We start from the raw sequence: 16852 nt of genomic DNA on the forward strand, positions 1-16852 counted from the left end.
ACAGGTAAAGAAGGGAAACAGGCGCATGTGCGACAAAAGAGAAGATGATGGAATAAAACATCACCGACGCACAAAAGTCATAAAGTGCATTAAAAATTCCACTTCTTCATCTCGAGCATCATCTTTAAGAGAGTCTTGTTTCCTCGTGCCTCCGACGATGTTTCTTAAAGCTTTAAAAATTCACTAGAGTGTGCCCAAGACTTTTGTGTTCATTGCTTTCGAGAAATAAACTAAGACACACACACACACATAAAGTAATGAAAAAGAAAAGAAGAATAACAAATAAAATTTCTCCATCTTCCTCTGTCTCTTCCTCTGAAGGAAATTATTCGAACGAATAAGCAAAAAAGCGAAAATTTTCACGATTTTATTTCTTCTTCTACCCAAGAAAATTGTTGCCACTTCATAAATCTCCATAAGGGAAAAGTGGGAAAACGTTGAAAGCATTTGAGGATATATACATATACACAAAGGGAAAAATATAGAATTCGAACAGCGCGAAAGCCATCGCTGCCCTAAACTATATGGAGGCGTTTGAATGTTTTATTTTTCATTCCTTTCCATTCACGCCTTTTATCGCTTTGTCTTAAGCCACAGGTAATGGACTATCCAGGAATAGATGGATTCATTTTCTTTCTGCCTTATTCTGTATATTATAAGTAAGAATTTTAGTTTGATACTCTCTCTCACATACGAGTCGATTCTAGAATCTCTCTAAATAGAATCGCTATCATTCATTTACGCGTAATGCACTGGAACCGTTCGTTATTTGAACAAAAACCGAAAATGATACGTGATGTAGATTTTCATCTATTATTATGCAGGGTGTTCCTTAGATCCCGTGAATATGCTAATAATGCAGAAGTGGATGAATGTAATAGCTTAGCACTGAGATGTACAGTCATCGCCGATTAATGTGATCACATCGGAACTCAGGTTTTCTGATAACTATATCCGAAAAAGTCCTGTTTGTAAGTACGGGGACCAAACCTTCCATTTGGTGGAACGGGATATATGGTAAACAGGTATTGGTAAAATGGGACAACTGTTTTCTTTCCCGCATAATTTGTTTCAAAATGTTCAATCGTTTCCATATTTTTTTATTGTATTCCAAAACAGGATATCTTTTTTCCCCTTTAAGCTAAAATTCTACATTTCCGTTATTATCTCTACTTTCGTTATTCAGTGATTGTGAGGCGTTCGAATGGAATTGTCCAATGTTAATCGCAAATTACGACATTTCTTTAATGGGCACAATACGTTTCAAAGATATTTGACAAAATTCTCTCGGAAAAAGAAATTTGAATCTAGTCAACCGAAAGACAACGATCAAGAAATGTGGGAAAACACTTTTTGTCGAACATCTACATCTTTACTATAGGAAGGTATATATATAATTACGATTTACATTTTCGGAAATACATTTGTCACAATAAATCGCATTCTCATGTATAGGTCTCAGCCAATACTGTGGTATAAATAAATAATTGCAAAAGCGATTTCACATGTGTGTGCGCGTATGGATCTCAGCGAATACTAACGAATGATTACACTGATTTATCAACAAGGGAGGGGGGGGGGGCAGAGAACACCTTTTAGTCTTCTACATAGTCTTGCAACCCGATAACAATAACTTACAGGAAGAATTAAGTTCAGTTAAACCTCAGCTTCAGAATCCGCAAAGAACTTTCGACGAAGAAAAAGTATAGCATTGTCCGAAGTCCCAATAGCAAAAAGTGGTTCCCATGTTATGATATTGATGCGGGGATTATGAATTGTCGGGTGATAAGAAATACTACCACTACTTTTAAACCACACATACACTTCGTCCATAGTCCTCTGCAGAATTTCTAACGAATTGGTAAATTTTGGAACGTGCATGTCCGTGTTGTAAACCTGACATAAAATTAGTAAAGTGTGTAATGTGTAGTGCTGCCATCTTCAATCAGTTTTCATAAGTATGAGTGAAGTGCAAGGGTTCGGAATTTTATGCCCCTAATGATGAAACGTCATTGCTGATAGGTTAAAAAACCTGAATTTACTTATCACCAACGACGCTTTATCTTTAGCGGCATAAAACTCCGAGCCCTAGTAATGTCTAAATGTTTTAACGTTGTAGGCCTAATACGGAAGACTGGGATTTCAGGTTTTCCCTGGGATTTTCCGGCCTTCAGGTATGGCATCCAAGTGGTACAGTGATAAACTCTTTTTCAAAATGAAACAAAAAAGGCTGTCTTGGCCATCATGTAAATTAGAATTCAATTTCAAAGTATTCGGGTTTTTGGCCGACGTCATGTATAGTTTTTTTACAAACTATACATAACGTCGGCCGAAAAATCCGAAAACTTTGAAATGGAATTATTTTTCAAAATGTCCCTCATGATGCAGTAAAGCCAGTTTCCTTCGGTTGCCACCATTATCACAGCTGATTTAGGAGAATATTTGTTGTTGTTTTTTACTTCTAGAAATTGACTCGGGCATGTTTTCAAAAGTGTCTATTAATTATAAGAAAAGTGCCCAAAAATTTAAAACTATATGCAATGTAGTACATCATAAGCTTTGATTTTTCTATGCGATTTGTTCATGTTTTAGCTAGCGATTCTTTCTGTTCAGATGGAACACTAATTTTCCAGAGATGGTGTGTCGGAAAATATGGAATACTATAAGGTATCATCTGTTGGGAGCTAGAATATCTTTATAACACAAAAGGTTTTGGAAGGCAGAAGAGAAGAGGTCTGAGAGGCACGTCTTAGGGAAGACATAGATCAGACAAACATACGCGTCTGATGTATGCCTTGTTCACTGTGGCTGTCTCTTTCATCTTGACTGCATCTTCACTTTTACGACAGAGAAGAATGATTGTATTTAAGGCAGTTCTAGTAAACAGACTATGAGACCATCACATCATCAACTACAAAAACAAATGATAAAATTTTCATTGTCATACAATGATTAAACCTCACCTCATTTTTGACTAATTCTCGTTAGTTTTCTTCATTTTTAACCCCCTGTTCCGTATTACTCGATAGTAATTCCAGCTGGTGTTAGTTCCATATTGCACCCCCCAGAAAAAGTTGTTTTAATGACTTTTGCTCATGCATAAAATTTATTTTTAATTACCATACACTTGTCTATGCAAGGACAAGATTCCATAGTTTATAGAAATTTAGGTTTCATGTTTCTATTATGTTTTAAATTGAAATGATGAAAGAAAAAAAGTAAATGAAAAATAAAAAGATATTCCCTATTTCCTGCGCCTCCTACATAAAAATTTCATGAATATATTGGAATGTACGATTTCGATTATGATTCACGATTAAAAATGATTTTACTGTACACGTTCCGGTAAAAGTTATAAATCCCATGCTTATGTATATCCAACATTTGGTATACAAATTATGCTCTATAAATATCTTACATGCCTTTACTATTGATCTCTATCTCTCTCTCTATCTCTTTTTTTTGATTTCCCAAATATATTTCATTTATAGTATTGCTTAATTTTATTCTTAATTTGCATTCGACACACCCATTTAATGCGGTTTCTACATTTCCCGTCTATTCATATCTACCAAAAGTATGATGCATTTTCCTGATTTCTTATTGAAAAAAATATACATATTTGTACAAAAAGGGAGCATTATAGAAATTATCATTATTATTGAGGTATTTTTGAAAATTTTCATTTAAAATATTAATTTGAAAAAAAAACAGGCAATACTAAGTATCATTATTATTGTTTACAGACGGTGCATAGTAAACAGAGGTATGACATTTTATTGATGAACTGCGGATCCTAGAGGCATACTTCCAAATAGAAAAATTTTCCAAATAACGTGAGGTGATTTACTATTCAAGGAAATTTATAGTTATTAAAATAAAATAAAAAATATAGCATTTTATATAGTCCGCGTGTGCCGCAAAACCTTGATGGAAAGTGTTGTTGTCATGTCTCTCCTGATGCCCGCAGAAAACATTCCACGTTTGTAAGTGCAATATTTACTGAGATATTCGAATTCGAAAAAAGGGAAGTTAGAAAAAAACAGCATTAAAAATGCAAGTAAAACGGGTTTTCCGCATTTAACACTGTTACCCACCCCTCAACTTTCTTTCATTTTTCGAATTTAAATATCTTAGTGAATATTGCATTTGTAAACATGCATGAAATGTTTCTTGTTCTGATCAAGGGAGCCAGGGCAACAACTTTCTTGCAATGGCTCTCCAACTTTACTTGAGTTTGTTGCTGAAAAGAAATGCTGAAAAAATGAAGAATAGCAATTAGAAGTGCAAAAATATGCATTTAAAAATGCCTAAAAATTAGTCCTAAAATGAAAAACACTCAATATTGAAATATATTATAGAAAAAAAATTAAGATATTTGATGAAATTCAAAGAATAAAAAGTTAAAAATAATCACGAAAAAACATTAGTACAATGCGAAGTAATAGAAAAAAAAACTTTGCATTATTTTAAAAAAAAATAGATGATTTCATATATTTCATGCACTTATTCATTTGCATTTAATTCGGATTCTTCTAACAATCACCAATCGATAAGTTAGATATTTTTTTTTTTTTGCATTTATCACTACTACCATTGATTATGATGCATTCCGAAGTAAAGTTTCATAAAATATGGAAAAAAAAACATATGGAAGTATCACTTCGATTTAATCATTTCTCATTACATGAGGGTTTACTACGTATTTTTCAAGACATTAATCAAAGTTGAAATAAGAGTGAAGAGGGCAGTAATTTTTGTCAGTTTATTAATCTTGGCTTTCTTCACATTAATCCCTACGTGCAACATAACCAACATTAGGGATCAAGTGCATTGGCCTCGACTGGACTCTGAGCATAATGTATGGTACACTAAAGTATTTGATTGATTGAAGATTTATCAAATTATATTTTGGGGAGGGCACTGGTTCCAACTGAATGTTGTCTCGTAACGTAGATTTTATTCGCAGATCACCATAACTTATTTCCATATGACTATGGTCTTCTCTTAAGCGCGTTCTCAACGGATGATCCAAACTAATTGATTTTAATCATTTTGTTAAATACCTAGGTTAACAAATATCTCAATTCGTGAGCTACGAAATAAAGTTACATTTCAAGTTACATAATTTTAAAAGTAACGGTTCAGCCGATTATAGTTCAGCTAAAGTTAAAACGTGGACTAGAATAAAAGCGATAAACGGTAGGCGATCAAGTCCACTTAAAAATGAGCTTTTATATCATCGAGAGATGATGTGCACGCAGTCTATATGGAATTTGCATGGAGGAACAGGTGATGTTACTGTTACCAGATGCGGGTTATTATTATGCATAATAACTGGGTAAATGTGATCTAATCGCATTATATATGAACAAATGTTATTAGGATGCTCAGTGATTATTAAGGATACGTAAATTTCGTATTTACGAAATAAATGCGAAATTTGCCAGTCTTGACGAAGAAATACTAAAATTTGATGTTTTACTACTTTTCCGCAAAATCAAGATAATTTACACTTTTTGAAGTAGAAAAGTCGTAATTTTGCTCAGTACTTGTGAGCGTGCTTGAAAGCGAAACCACAAGCATCACTTCTTTCCCCTCTGACATTATGTTAGATGCAAATACAGTCGAGTTCGGTGTTAACATAGCCCCTAGGTGATTCGAGAAGTGTATTTTGTAACCGACGCGTATGTTATAAGCGAAGCGTTGGAATTAGCTTACGTAGAAATGGCATATATGCATTATTTGAATTGTCGTGATCAAAATAAGCTTATGCCGCACATAATTCAAATATAATATAGAAGAAATATAGTTTTTGATTGATATCTGAAAAGTTTCGGAAATTTATTAGAAAATGCAAGATATACAACTACATGCAGACATTTTTGGAAACGTTAATGACTTTTTTTGAGTTTATGCTAACGGTTCTTCCCTTTGAAACTGACAGTATTGTACAATTTAAGATAAAAAATTAATTCAATAATTTAAATTTATAATTGTATTCATTCACTCAATGAATATATATAGCAATAGACGATAGAGTTTTGCTGTATTAAATTATTAATTGTCAAAAATTTATTGCAAAAATAGTTACATTAATTACTGGCATGTGGCGCTAAACTTTGTCAATAATAGTATTTCGTCCAATCGAAATTGTAACTATTTCAGCCACGTAATTTCTCCTTCATTGAAAAAAATTAGGTCTTTTTTTTGAGGAAACGTCAAGTTATATATATACAGTGTATAAATAAATAAATAAATATATATATATATCGATAGCATACAATAAATATTTTTCATAAAAGGCGGTTTCTCACTGTATTTTTTAGCAGTATGTTATATCCGGACTATTTTCTTGGTTGAGCCCATTTTTTTCGGTCTGTTATATCCACAGTGTATATTTTAAGCACAGGGTACGTTATAACAGAGGTAAAAATGCATAGATGTGAATGGGAAAAATTTTAAGGATTATACAACCGTACGTTATATTCGGGTTATGTTATAAGTGTATTCGACTGTATATGCAACTGTTTGGAATTTCGGAAAAAAGATGCTATAAAAAGTATTTGAAAAATGATGTTAAACTACTGTGTTTTAAAATTTTGTAAGTTTTTTTTTTCTTTTTGACACAAAATAAAGTGTTCTAGACTCTGCCGCGAAGCTGGGCTGGAAGAGATCTCATCAACAGGATAAGTCCAGTGGCAAAGTTCTGGCGTTCACTCAGCACTATCGTAAAGCTGTTTCTGCTCCATCACAGGCTCAAAGACTGATGGAGTCACAGATATTTCTCTGGAAATATTTTTTAGACAACTATCTCAATATGAATTTTCTCAGTTTCCACGTACGCGATGGGTGCACCATACGTATTTTTTCTATAAAAATTAAGTTAAAATAAAATAATTGCAAAGAAGATATAAAAACGGCAGGTTTTTTTGTCTTGTGATGTTGGCTTTCCCTTTATTAATTAATATGTTAAAAACATAATAAAAAAATTACCATTAAAATTCATCCTCCGAGACTGAAATTTGTGCTGAATGTCTTTAAATCTTCCACTAGACAGATTTAAATTGTAGACATGAGAGAATAGTTCCCCCCCCCCCCTTTATATTTGTAATACAAATTGTAATACAAAGACAAAAAATATATTTATATATTTTTTATTTGTCCCTAATTATTTCCTGTTGGGTGAGATCAAAAGCGAAATATCATACTATATGAAGAAGTGACTTTGGCACAATTTGTGTTCATTTTCTCTCCATTATAATTAAGTTACAAAATAATTACCCTCGCATAAGCAAAAACTGAAATCTTCTTCTTCTTCATAGTGGGTGCAGTTTTAGTAAAAAATGTTAATTCATAAGAGAGTTAATACAAAAATTTCCAATTAATTAATATGTCCTCAACTCACGATAATGCTTATGTATCGCACAACAATAAAAACTGTGGAATAACATAACAAAAACAGAAAAAGTGCTGAAGTTGCAATAAATAAACAAAATTTATCAAACTTATTCAAAACGGTCGGTTGTAGAATTACACATTTAAAATTATATATCATAGTTAGAGAATTGATTTTTAAAAAATAATAAAATATTTTAATGTGTCAAACTCGGGGAATAAAATATAAAAAAAAAATCTGTCCTTTTCGGTAGTAGTTTTGCTCATGCGCGGTGGCAGCAGCACCAGCGAAGTCCCGTTTTTCCCGCTCCTGACAGATAACGCTCCCTACTGACGAAAATTCTCTCTTCTCCAGTCAGTATCTAACCGCCAATCTATAAGCATCAGTTTCGGCCACCGGGCAAACAACCAAAAATGTCTCTAGTTCTCTCGTCGTCGTCGTCGTTTTGACCTTTAATTTCTTGATGATAATATTTTATTACTATTATCATTATTCTTAATTTTTATAAATTAATATCTTCAACGAAGAAAAAAAAATAGGAATTGAAAACTATAAAATCCTGGATATTTCTTGTGGTTCTTTTTTCCCAGAGCCGTCGTGTTTTTTAATGGGATTTTCTCAAGATAAAATACGAAAAGAAAAAAAAAAGCCCATACCGAGACGAAACCTGATTGAAAATTAAAGCATTATTGATATTATTTCCTATTTCTGTTGATTATCGTCATTGGAAGTTTATACCGTTTACGCTACTGTGTACGTGTCATTTTTTCCCCCCAAATGGTACTGATGCGGAGAAATTGAATTACTTTTGAAACTTCTGGAAATATTCGCACAATTCAAGTTTCTTCTCTCGAGCGTCGTTTCGGAAACTTTTTTCAAGAGCTTTCATTTAAGGGCTGGTATGGATATTTATGTGAACATATACAGTGGTGTGTACATGTATAATAATGAAGAATATTTTATTACAAGGTAAGATAATTAGATATTCAAACTTTGAAAATGAAATTCAAGTAATTCGGTTCTTTTTGAAGATTTACCGAGAGGAATGGATGAAAATATTTTTATGACTATGCATGAAGCTGAACATTGATTCATGTGTGAACATTAGGAGAGGTAGCGTAATTTTTTTATCAATTAATTTACGGTTCGTGAAATACGGAACTAGAAGTTTACGGGGGATTATATTGATGGATTTTTGACGCATTCATTTTTCAGAATTTGGGCATATATGTTGTGGAAATGTGAAACCTTTGTCAAAATTTCTGGCTTACAAATCTTGAAACAGCAAAATGTATTTCGATAACGAGAACGTTTGATGTAACGTTGGAATCATCGGATAATAAGTGATAGGTGATTGTAAAATGTAGGAGTGATATGCCATCTATAGAGAATATATATATATAGTGAATTTTCTGTGTGCCTAATGGATTGTCGGTACGCATATAAATAAAAGGAGAATATTCATATATATATCTACATAGAGCGGCAACACATAAACAAATGATGGAGCCGGTCTTTCGGAAGTCACGTCAATGTCTATTTGCAGTCTATCTCCTGGCCGCTCTGCTGTTGATTGCAGCCTCGCAAACGATATCTGGGGACAACACCAAGAAACTCGTGTCCCGTGTCGTGACTACGAAATACGGCTCCCTCAGAGGATACGTGACCACGCTACCAAATAAGCAATGGAGGACAGTTGAAGTATTTCTCGGGGTCCCTTACGCCAGTCCCCCCGTAGCTTCCTTAAGGTTTATGCCACCGGTGACTCCTGCCCAGTGGCGGGGGACCAGGATGGCCGATCGCTTCAGCCCCGTTTGTCCGCAGAAACTCCCAGACATACGGAATGAGACTGAGGCTCTCAAGAGAATGCCCGCTGGCCGACTGGAGTACCTGAAAAGGCTCATGCCTTTCCTGCAGAACCAGAGTGAGGACTGCCTCTACCTGAACATATACGCACCTGCTTCCGGTAAGTTTTCCGCAATATTTTAGTACATTAGATACCCAATTAATTTTCTGAATATTTCTCAATATTTTGAAAACTCATTGAATTACAGAAGACAATGATAGATATCATCAATTTCAAGTCAAACATGGTTATTATTGTCACACATCTTGGGAGTCAGAAGTGTTTTAGACATGTCATTGATCGACATGTGCTTTGTATGTGAGATTCTGATTTCTGTATTAATTCTTTGGGTGCTCGTACACTCACAGTAACTCGGTCAAACTGCAAAATAACTCCAGGTGTAAAATTTGATACTGTTGTAATTTATGGGATATGAATAATGAATTTAATTTAATTAAAAGAGAAAAAAACTCATTGCACTTCAATACGAAAATCGTGAATTATTTAGCTACAAATAGAAATTTCTCTCATTTTTGACACTTTACTCTATGCAATAATTTAGGTGTTGTGCTAATTTTCCAGTAGCAGCTGATATTAAAAGAAAATACTTTAAAAACTAGACGATTTAATACCTACTTTTCCTTAGATAATCATGAAAATAGAAAATATTCATGTAATTGATTTCGCATTGAACATGAATATATTAAAATATCGATTATGGGGATATTCAAATGTAATATACCAAATTATTAATTTTAAATTAAAATGACTAATTTTTATGAATATATTTGAATATCAATATTTAAAATATAATTTTCTTGTAAATCTCTCTTAGTTCTCCTTAAAAAATATCAAGTTCCATATGGTAAACATGATCAAAAATGTTTTTATTCGATCATTATATTTTAATCATAAATTTAGAACAAAATTATAGTATTAGTTTTGAACAAAAAATAATATAAGAATATAATTTATATAAGAACAAAATTAATAATAAGAAAATAATATATAATCTATATATATAAAATTGATTGTGTGTGTGTGTTCTCTATACAAATCTACAATTTTAGATCGATCGTCGCCAAATTTTGCATATATACCAAATGGGACCTGACTTGAACGATAGGCTACTTTAAAATTTAAAAATTTCGTCAGAGCAGGGCAAATGCCCAACGGGCAAAAAACTGTCGTGTCGGGCAACAATGGTTTTTGGGCCTCAACAATCACTTTCGGAACGTTTACTTTGGTTACCGTGGTACCCTAGCAATGCGTTTCAGACGTGTATATGCCTTTACAACGGTTTATCACTTCTTTAATGCTGCCAGTATATATGTATAATAATTTATGCCTTTATAATGGTTTGCCATTTTTTCAATATTCCCAGTAACGAGAGCTTTTGAATAGACTTCAGAATCATCATCAGCATCATTTTGAGGGTCAGGAAAAAGGTGATTCTCATAGAAATCGGTGTTAAAATTTCCGATTTTACTGAAGAAATGGGGAAATTTATTGGGGTTTTCCACCACATAAATATTTTTAAAAAATTTATTGAATTCTTAATTTTTGAAATATTGAGTTCGCTTAGAGATATACGAAGCCCAGGAGATAAAATATGAATTAATTAGCCGGACCTACTTTTGAGTTGAATATCCATGCTATAAGACTGATTTAATTTTTTTATTTATATCTTCCCAAGCATGAAAATTAATGTCTCCATATTGTCTTTAGTATTCAACTGCATAAATTCATGTAGTTTAGGATGTTTTAAAATTAATTATGGGCCCATAAATTTCATCGAAAAAATTCCACAGCTTTAATTAAGCATTTTTGGAAGCTGAAACAAGTAGATGTGGACAACTTGAAGTCCAGGGGGCGGGAATAGAAATACTTGGCACCCCTTAAAAAGCGGAAAAATATTTTACTTCCTACATTTCTTTAAATCTAGATTTGTTTCTTTCATGAGTCGAAAGTAGCTATATTGGTGTTCACTTGGACACGGTTTGTATGTATGTTCCTCAAAGAAAGAGGGAGGTATCACGTGATCCAAAACGCCTCATTGAATAAAACCCGGGCAGCGCCGGATATTATAGCTAGTATAATATATTTTTATTATTGCATTTTAAATTGGGTTGCTGTATTTGTGAAATATATGGCATCCATATTTGTTATGGGCATCTTTTTCTCAGCCACCTCGTTGATCATTATGGCTGTTGTGGCTTTGTATTTGTATTTGTGGAAATTTTTGAACAAAATAATATAAGAATATAAACTTAGAACAAAATAATTTTAGAATATATAAATTCAGAATGAATAATTGGAATATAAATTGAGACTAAAATAATTATAATATAAATTCAAATTAAATTAATTACAATATAAATTCAGAACAAAATTGTAATATTAATTTAGAACAAAGGAGGAGGAATATAAATTTAGGACAAAAATTAAAATTAAAATTAAAAATAATAAGAACATAAATTTTTTAGCGATAAAAAATCAGATCCTGGGTTAGAATCATGTGTATCTTAGAATTATTAATGAAACCTCTATTTTTCTCTAGTACGATACGATCTATAATGTTCTGAAAAAAATTGATTATAAAATTGGTAGATATTCCGTTCATTAAACGTTTTAAAATAAACATCGTAATTATATTTCCGAAAAAAATCATGTTCATAATTTGAAATTCATCAGACTCAAATTCAATGTAATTTTAGTAACTCAATGAAAATAAAATATCATCCATGTGGAAAGTTCGTCCAATGCTCACTGCAATAATTATCACAAGAAAAAGCACGGATAATGTACTTATCTGATTAACCAGAAGAAAAATACACGTTATAATTTAAATAACTGTAGTCAAACAAAGTTCGTAATCTGTATCTTAAACAGCAAGGGATATAAAATGACCGTATTTGATCCTCACGTAAGGGACTATGGTCATTTCAAAATCTCTCTCGGACGAGAAATGTTTCCACGAAGATGGAAAAAAAAAAGTAACTAAATATCCCAAAGAATAATATGTGTCTTGAAATGGGAGGAAATAACAAAAACAAGAGTAGAAAAATACTCAGAGGGATTAGCAAAGGGATCAAAATAGGCGCCCACGAAATAGCTTTTTCCCCTGGACTGTAAAGCAACTGAAACAAGTCCAAGGAAGAACAAATATCATCGCAATAAAGAGACTGCGAACTAAAACCTTATGAGGAGCAAGAAGAAGAAGAAGATGGTTGCTCGTTACTTATCTCCCAAGATCATTGTCCTTATCTTTCCTGTACAATTTCCCCGAGACTTTTATTTGTTGTTTCTGTTGCTTCTGTACTATATATATATATATATATATATATATATATATATATATATATATTTAGACGCACCTTATATATCTCTCTCGCTCCTCCCGAGGAAAAAGATTTGAAGATTCTGTTCATCTTTCGATAGCCTATGGCACAGGCTTTATTCTTCGATAAATATCAGATCGGTGTGAAGGAAATAAGCTGGTGCTGATACAATCCTCTTCCCCAAACATTCATAAATATACATTCCCACATGCAGGGTAGTCAAAAATAAACTGGCACCGCTCAGACATATTTAGCGCCTATTGTGATGGAGGTATATTGGCGAAACTTGGTATATAAGATATATGGACCATAGAAAAGATTCAATAAAAAATTGTTAACTTTTTTGAAACCAGGTGAAAAATGTGCTTTCAATCGCAGTTATATTTTTCCCATGATCACATAGTGGATACATATACCAAGTTTAAATGAAATACGCCCACCACAGCGGGTGCTGCATACTGTATTTTCCTGCGTATAATCCGTGTTGGTGCGTAATCCGTACGCGAAAATTGAAGAAAGAAAAAGAAAAGCAACGTATAATCCGTAATCGCAGGATTAAAAAAAATAATAATAAAATCGTACCTTGTGTTTCAATAATGAATCCATTGGTAGGCTAATTGATGAAATTTATTTACGAAACAATAGCATTATTTACATACAAAACAAAATTCACAGTCTATCGAAAACATTCAAATTCAGAATCATTAGAATACTCACCAGGCCTATAACATAATTTTCTGCAGATTATCCGTAGCGGTAAATAATCGGCATTTTTTAAATTTGACCATTTTTTAACAGATGATCTGCGGATTATACGGAGGAAAATACGGTAGGTCGGAGTAGTGTCAGTATAATCCAACTAACACCACTCAGCTTAATTATACTGACACTACTGCGACCTATGTAGCGCCCGTTGTTATCAACGTACTTCATCATATGTTCGGTATTACCCGAAATTTTTTTTTTCAAGAGTAGTTTAATACGCTTCGATTTTTTAAGGGTAATTTGATAGAAGAATGCGGTATCTTTCAATGAAAAACAGAGAAATATCTCTACCAAACATGTCCTAAAATTTGAAGGAATGTTTTCACTCCTAAAGGAAATTTGGAGGAGTGAAACTGAATTTTGATGCGTCAATTATGCATCTAGATACGTATTGCTAAACACTGCAGTACGTTATTTGGACCATTGGAAGAATATAACTGAGATAATAAAGCACCGCTTTTGCACTTCGTGGTCAAAACTTGAACTGTTTTTTTTATTGAATCTCCCCCCCCCCCCCCAATGATTCATATATTGTATAATACCAAGTTTTATCAAAGTACATCTGTCAGAATGGGAGCTACATACGCTTGAGTAGTGTTCGTTTATTTATAACCACCGTGTAGAATATATCATTTTAGCACGAGGGCTATATTTATTTTTTGGATGGGAACTGTCATTTGGACAGGTTAAAAATACTTTACGTGCCATTCGAAGTCATTACCACAATGCGTGCGGGCTAATATTCTGTTTGCCGTATGGTTCAAGGCATCGGTTCTCGAACTTATTGAGACCGCTGCCCGGTAAATTCAGATGAAGGAAATGAAGAATTTGCTGTGTTAGTTGCACAATATTTATATGGTTATCATCCAGGTTCATATTAAATAGCTAACATCTTAGTCCGTGAGATTTTTTTTTTTTTATCGTATGGGCTGTTACCTAACGGTATGATTGGCGTCTCGGCAACTTAAAAGGCCGGTTGAGAAAGGCTAGTTTAAGAAATAGTGCACATAAAAAGAAATATGTACAAGAGATGTTGAATTACATTAAGCGTCTAATAAATTCGTGTTATAACTGATTTTTAATAAAAAAACGGTGCTTGAACTTTTTATTACTATTATTATCTCCCGGTTATTAAATGTTTCTGAGTTTATAATGCTTTGATGATAAGACTGCTCAAAAAAATTTTTGTTTCATTCCTTCAAGGAAATTTAAATGGTTCCACGGTATATTGGGGCTGCCGTTTAGGTTGGTTTACGGTTGGTTTTGCTGAATTGGCTCTAGTTTTTAATTCCAAATATTTTAGTATAGTCTGCAGCCACTAATTTTTTGCATCAAATTATACTTTCGGTCCTCTACTTATTTTCCAGTTTTATTCAATATATTATTTAATTTATATCATGAGCAGACATTATTCGTCTTTATCTATTGATATTTAATTCATTATTGATTTACATTTCGCAAACTTTGAGTGTGATTTGTATGTTGTTTATGTATTACTATCAAAATTTAATTTTCACTTTATCTCAAAAACTGGAGATAATCTGACAAAACCAATGTTAGATTCGGAATCAGCATCTTAAATCATCGTATAATCACTGAAAAATCTGAGAACAAAATCAGTGTTAATGAGTATGAATGAGGTGAACAAAAATGGTTACCAATCTAAATAATATTATAGCATTTTTGCCATTAATGTTTATAGCGATCAATATTTACGAGGCAGTTACAGTAGGGTTTCCAATGCCCGTTGTCGTAGAGGTACATGAATATTTATGAATCTACATTGTGTTATACTTATGCATATTTATATTTAAAAAAATTGCTTTACTATAAAAAATTCATTTCGAATTGTAATTCATACTTTTCGTTGACTGAACTTTTCGGGTACTCTTTTAAAACTCCGACCGTCAAAGTGTGCATAAAAACTCGTATGTGTGTTTCATCATTCGCAGCCAAAAATTATCATTTTGCTAACAGTTGAAAGAATTGTTGATGCAAAATAACATAACAATAATGGCAACTTCTTTTTGTGATTTGAGATTTTGCCGCGCCTATTTTACAAAATTTCTATGAATGGTAAAACGAGGAGGTAACTCTAAAGCGTTAGCCTGGAACAACTAAAAGTAATAACACAAAACAACAACAAATTTTGTGGCAAACTTCAAAATTATAATTTCAGTAGTTCCTTTATTGATTTTTTTTTTAATTTCCGATGAAGCTACCCTTTTTTCTGAAACAACTCTTGAATTGCTGTGGTATGGATAAATTTTATAATACGGAAATCAAATTACAACGCATTTTGCTCAAAATGCATTGCCTGAAAAACATAAGATCAGTATTTTATTTCATTTTGATGTGCCGTATTTTTCTGCGTGTAATTCGCGGGTTATACGTTAAAACAATCATCTGAATTTGTTAACGCGAATTACAGTTGCATCTTATTTGCAGATTTTCATCTGAGAAGTTTGAATATCACTTTTTAAACTAACTTATAAGGTAAAAAAATTTTTTTGTTGAAAATTTACAAATGAAATTTACATTTGAGAATAAAAATTGGCATTTTCTTCTACAAAAACATGACTAGTTTATTCTTTTCTATTTTGTAAGATAACGAGGTTATGATATTGATGAGTGAAATTTTACCGGAAGAATTACACGCTGCCGCGGTAATACCTGCTGTGTATTCTTTGGAAAAAATCATGTTATACCAAATAAACGGAATTTTTAAATATTGGCAGGTTTTTTTTTTTTTATATGATTTTTTTTTTTCGGCGGTACAGCAGAAACAAAATCGACTTTTCTGTAGATTACTGATACTGATTTGTGAATATACGTTGCACATATATTTTTTCTTACAGCATTATTATTACTGGAGTGCAAGATACCATTATTTTTTTACATGTGAGAATCTAGGTTCAAACCCCGCTGATGGTACAGTAGTGGCCGATTAAGTCGGTTTTCTATGGTTTTCAAAGTTCGAGGCGGGAATAACGGCCAGTCCCCTATTTGAGAAAGTTTTTCTATAGAGAGCAGGAAGAACTTGCAACATGGCATTTACATAGCATGGAAATTCAAGCATTTACCGTGTTTACTTCAAAATACGAAAGACTGATGACAGCGCCAAAAATAACACTTAACAAGCACAACCGGCAACAGAACTACGTTTAGGGCCATGCTTATAAATAACATATTACGTTCACACAGTAATTTCTGACATGTACTGATTCGTCAGGATTTCCACAGAGGTTGTGCGAGGTGCGTGCATGGTTAAGGTATCTGACTACGTTCAAAACGTCATTTTGAAAGAAAATATATTTTGTATATAAATATGAAATCACTCTATTCTCTTTCTAATTCCAAAACGGGATTTTTACGTTCAGAACCGAAGTTACGTCCACTTCAGTGGTGCGTTTTTACATACAAGAAATACGTGAATGGAACTTTAAACATGTTTCACAAAGAAGGCTATTTTTCATAATTTTACTACAGTTTGAAACATGA

At 32.7% G+C, this 16852-nt stretch overlaps 1 protein-coding gene across 1 annotated transcript in view; it reads left to right on the forward strand.

Moving 5' to 3' along the window:
* Positions 1 to 7771: 7771 nt before the first annotated feature.
* Positions 7772 to 16852, forward strand: part of LOC149089928 (neuroligin-4, X-linked-like) — a 180844-nt gene continuing 171763 nt past the window's right edge. The window contains exon 1 of the mRNA XM_089231090.1: positions 7772 to 9365. Within this exon, the coding sequence (XP_089087216.1) occupies positions 8900 to 9365 (466 nt within the window). The 5' untranslated portion in view covers positions 7772 to 8899. The remainder of the gene's footprint in view (positions 9366 to 16852) is intronic.

Source organism: Pholcus phalangioides, unplaced genomic scaffold (assembly GCF_987345545.1).
Source record: "Pholcus phalangioides strain wild (caught in Gottingen) unplaced genomic scaffold, Ppha-v1.0 ptg000001l_1, whole genome shotgun sequence".
Lineage (NCBI taxonomy): Eukaryota > Metazoa > Arthropoda > Arachnida > Araneae > Pholcidae > Pholcus > Pholcus phalangioides.